The 4803-nt window shown below is 42.1% G+C and overlaps 1 protein-coding gene across 2 annotated transcripts in view; it reads left to right on the forward strand.

Annotated features, from left to right (window-relative positions):
* fbxo3 (F-box protein 3) overlaps positions 1-4803 on the forward strand; it is a 51524-nt gene extending 46721 nt beyond the window's left edge. Inside the window, exons 11-12 of one of the 2 annotated variants that reach the window (XM_080720852.1) lie at positions 1213-1295; positions 3165-4803. In XM_080720852.1, coding sequence (XP_080576978.1) covers positions 1213-1295; positions 3165-3302 — 221 coding nt within the window. In that variant the 3' untranslated portion in view covers positions 3303-4803. The remainder of the gene's footprint in view (positions 1-1212; positions 1296-3164) is intronic. The other variant, XM_080720853.1, reaches the window with a different exon arrangement.

Consider the following 4803-nt stretch of genomic DNA (forward strand, 5'->3'; position numbering starts at 1 on the left):
GGGGCGCGCTGATGCTTATAATCATAATATTATGTCTCAGATCATAATACAATAATAGAAATTTCCGGCTAGTCCACAGACAAGCCATTCTGGCCAGGCTTGGAAAGTGTTAAAATAAACTGTGCTTAAAAAATAAAATAAAAAAGATTGAAACTTACTTTTATACCGAGCTTTAAAAAGGGAAAACTTTGTAACTTTGCCAAAGAGAAAAACGTACTGAGAAAGCTAATAATTTGTCACTACTTTGCTCAATATAAAAACCAGTGGGGTCGTTGCCAGTTTCTCTTTTGCGATAGAAACAAGCAACCAGGTCTATAAAAATAAGCCAAAAATAAGCAACTAGGGCATGTCAGTCAAACTTTGTTGTCTAATATTGTTTTAGAACAGTGGTTCTCAACCATTTTCATGCCAAGATCAAGGACCCCCAATTTTTACAGTCTACTTTACAGAAAGAAGATCTACTTGCCGATTTGGCAACAGACCAGTGCAGTAAACAAAAAGTAATTTAGCAATTATTTTGTAATTGTAATACAAAATATGTATGTATATTTTCTATGGTGTTTTAACGTGTCAACCTATATATCAATGTATATATCGTATCGTGGCCTCTGTATCGTGATGCATATCTATCGTGAGATTACTGTCAATACCCACCCCTATCCATCCATCCATCCATCCATCCATCCATCCACCCATCCATCCATCCATCCACCCATCCATCCATCCATCCATCCACCCATCCATCCATCCATCCATCCACCCATCCATCCATCCACCCATCCATCCATCCATCCACCCATCCATCCACCCACCCATCCATCCATCCACCCATCCATCCATCCACCCATCCATCCATCCATCCATGCATCCACCCATCCATCCATCCATCCACCCATCCACCCATCCATCCACCCATCCATCCATCCATCCATCCATCCACCCATCCATCCATCCATCCATCCACCCATCCATCCACCCATCCATCCATCCATCCATCCATCCATGCATCCATCCATCCATCCATCCATCCACCCATCCATCCATGAGGTCACAGGGCCAGCAGCTCCAGCAGACATGTTCTTTCAGCCAATAAGGAGGAGGTATTATAATGATGTCATGTTCTTTCAGCCAATAAGGACGAGGTATTATAATGATGTCATGTTCTTTCAGCCAATAAGGAGGAGATATTATAATGATGTCATGTTGTTTCAGCCAATAAGGAGGAGGTATTCCAGGTGGCCATTCCACGTTTCCACATGGTGTGTCCACCATTCAGAGAGTCTCTGGTGAGAACGGTAAGAATAATACTATTATTACATAATATACTGTATTATATATATATATATATATATATATATATATTAGGGGTGCAACAATACTTGTATCAAAATCGAACCGTTCAATACGAGGGTGTACCGAACCGCACGACCCTGTACCGAACAATACAATACAAGACCACTCCACATCCACATTCCCCTGGAACCCCCTCAAGGACCCCTAGGGGTCCGCAGAGCCCACTTAAAAAAAGTTACATAATATAGTGTATTATAATATATCTATCTATCTATCTATCTATATATCTATCTCCATCTCTCTCTCTCTCTATATATATATATATATATATATATATATATATATATATCTATTAGGGCTGGGACTTTAACTGATTCATTGCGATTAATTAATTACAGAAAATTTACACGATCAAAGAAATTAACGCATTTTAATCGCACTTAGTTTTCAATGGTGTTTTTTGGGCGTTGTTTTTTGCGAATTACGTCGCCATGGTAACGCAGATCGGAAAGAAAAGTAATAGCACACCATTCCCGGCCGAGCCGCATATTTTGATGTATATATTGCGGGGGTGGCCTTAAATTGTGCGGCAGTTGTTAGGTGCCGAAATTTGTGGGATCATAATTACTTAATTATTACTTAAGTATGCGAGTGTCAGTAGTAATGTAGGAGATCCCAGCCCGGTGCCTGTTGGGCAGAACAGTCACCATCCAGTCTGTGATGTCTCCAAATGTGGGCATTGTTTCAGCATGTGGCTGTTAACCATGGTGGCTGCACTGTTTAGTATCAGTGATCATGCATGGTGGAGACACTGTTTAGTATCAGTGATGTCATCATGAGGCTGTTAACCATGGTGGAGACACTGTTTAGTATCAGTGATGTCATCATGAGGCTGTTAACATGGTGGTGACACTGTTTAGTATCAGTGATGTCATCATGAGGCTGTTAACCATGGTGGAGACACTGTTTAGTATCAGTGATGTCATCATGAGGCTGTTAACCATGGTGGAGACACTGTTTAGTATCAGTGATGTCATCATGAGGCTGTTACCATGGTGGAGACACTGTTTAGTATCAGTGATGTCATCATGAGGCTGTTACCATGGTGGAGACACTGTTTAGTATCAGTGATGTCATCATGAGGCTGTTAACATGGTGGTGACACTGTTTAGTATCAGTGATGTCATCATGAGGCTGTTAACCATGGTGGAGACACTGTTTAGTATCAGTGATGTCATCATGAGGCTGTTAACATGGTGGAGACACTGTTTAGTATCAGTGATCATGCATGGTGGAGACACTGTTTAGTATCAGTGATGTCATCATGAGGCTGTTAACCATAGTGGAGACACTGTTTAGTATCAGTGATGTCAGCATGCAGACAGACGGACAGACATTCTGTAAATAAATAGTTAGACACTGAATAATACAATTGTTATTATAATATAATCATTATACTGCTACTATTATTATATAGCTGAGATGTTCTGACACCACAATGATGTCATCAATATTAAGCCCTTGTGCGTCACATTGACAACGTCTCATTGTGAAGCTTGTAGATCTGCTATTTTCAAATGGCCAAATTGTTTTCATTTCACGCCCTCAAGAGTTAAATTATTGTTTACCATCTGCATTACTTCATTTGCAACACAATTAGATCATGTAGAAAACGTGTTCTTTGGATTAACATTAAACGATTATAAAGTACAACAATTACGTTTGAAAAACACAAGCCTGTTTTGGCTTCTATTTACGTTCAAGGCTTGTATCCAAAAATTGCAGATCTACATGCTCGCTGTGAGCTTATAGATCTGCTATAAAACAATGGTTAAAGTGGTTCAAATCTAATCTTCTGGCCCCTCCCACAGCAGGGATCGGCCAATGAGGCGTCTCCGTTCGACCCCGACGACTCTGACGACTCGGGAGACGACGGCGGGGAGCTGAGAGGAATCAACATGGCCGTCATGCAGGGGGGGGGCTGCCCCGGGTTCAACCCCGACCTCTGACCCCCCCCACCCCCCCAGACAGGAAGTAGTCTGGCGTAGCCAGACTACTATTCCACAATCTCAGAATGATATATAGTGTCTGGAACGGCAGCTCCCGAACGGCGAGTATCGGAAGTAACCACTGCTGCACTGAACTGTAGTCCCATTGGAAACATAACAGAAACACAATAGCTCAGACAAAGTCATTCGAGCGGCCTATTCTTGTTATGGGTGGATAGTTTAAGAAAACATTTGAAAACATCATGGAAGTAACACCAACAACACCAGAGAAAGACGAAATAATGCCCCAAAAAATAAAGAAAGGCGACATAACGCTTCCAGTAGGACATGTTATTGCTACTGCACCAAGGGAGCGGTTGCGTCACATCCGCTTTATCTCACACTCATCATTTCTATTCCGGTTTGCCAGACTGTAGACGGGAGCATTTGCCCAAATCGCGGAGGCAACAGTCTGGCCTCGCGAGACTAAAGAGGAAGTGATGTGTCGTTTATGCCAGCTCTGCATACCGTCTACACATTATAGTGTATCATTATGTTATGCTTTAACTAGCAGAAAAATAGCAGATATACAAGCTCACAGCGCTGGAACTAAATATTTTGAGATGGGGGTCCATGGCCAAATACATATCATTTTGGGGGTCCTTGACATGAAAAGGTTTGAGAACCACTGACATAGTAGTCTCTCAAGAACAGACTAACTGAGCTTATGTCTCCTTTCTTTATTTTTTTGGGCGTTATTTCGTCTTTCTCTGGTGTTGTTGGTGTTACCTCCATGATGTTTTCAAACGTTTTCTTAAACTATACACCCATAACAAGAATAGGCCACTCGACTGACTCTGTCTGTGCTTCTGTTATGTTTCCAATGGGACTACAGTTCATTAGAATGACTCTGTCTGTGCTAGTGTGTTTCTGTTATGTTTCCAATGGGACTACAGTTCATTAGAATGACTCTGTCTGTGCTAGTGTGTTTCTGTTATGTTTCCAATGGGACTACAGTTCATTAGAATGACTCTGTCTGTGTCAGTGTGTTTCTGTTATGTTTCCAATGGGACTACAGTTCATTAGAATGACTCTGTCTGTGCTAGTGTGTTTCTGTTATGTTTCCAATGGGACTACAGTTCATTAGAATGACTCTGTCTATGGCTAGTGTGCTTCTGTTATGTTTCCAATGGGACTACAGTTCATTAGAATGACTCTGTCTATGGCTAGTGTGCTTCTGTTATGTTTCCAATGGGACTACAGTTCAGTGCAGCAGTGGCTACTTCCGCTACTCGCCGTTCGGGAGCTGCCGTTCCAGACTCTATATAACATTCAGGAGGTGTAGTTCCAGACTCTATATAGCATTCAGGAGGTGTAGTTCCAGACTCTATATAGCAGGGTTGCCCAATTAGTTTTCCCCAAGGGCCGAATCATGTCTAGGGTACCAAGCCGAGGGCCACAACATCGCAGGGGGGCGACGGTGGCGTTCCCACTACTCCAGCGACAGTTCAGATATCGTCGT

This window comes from Nannobrachium achirus (genome assembly GCF_963921795.1).
Source record: "Nannobrachium achirus genome assembly, chromosome: 24".
Lineage (NCBI taxonomy): Eukaryota > Metazoa > Chordata > Actinopteri > Myctophiformes > Myctophidae > Nannobrachium > Nannobrachium achirus.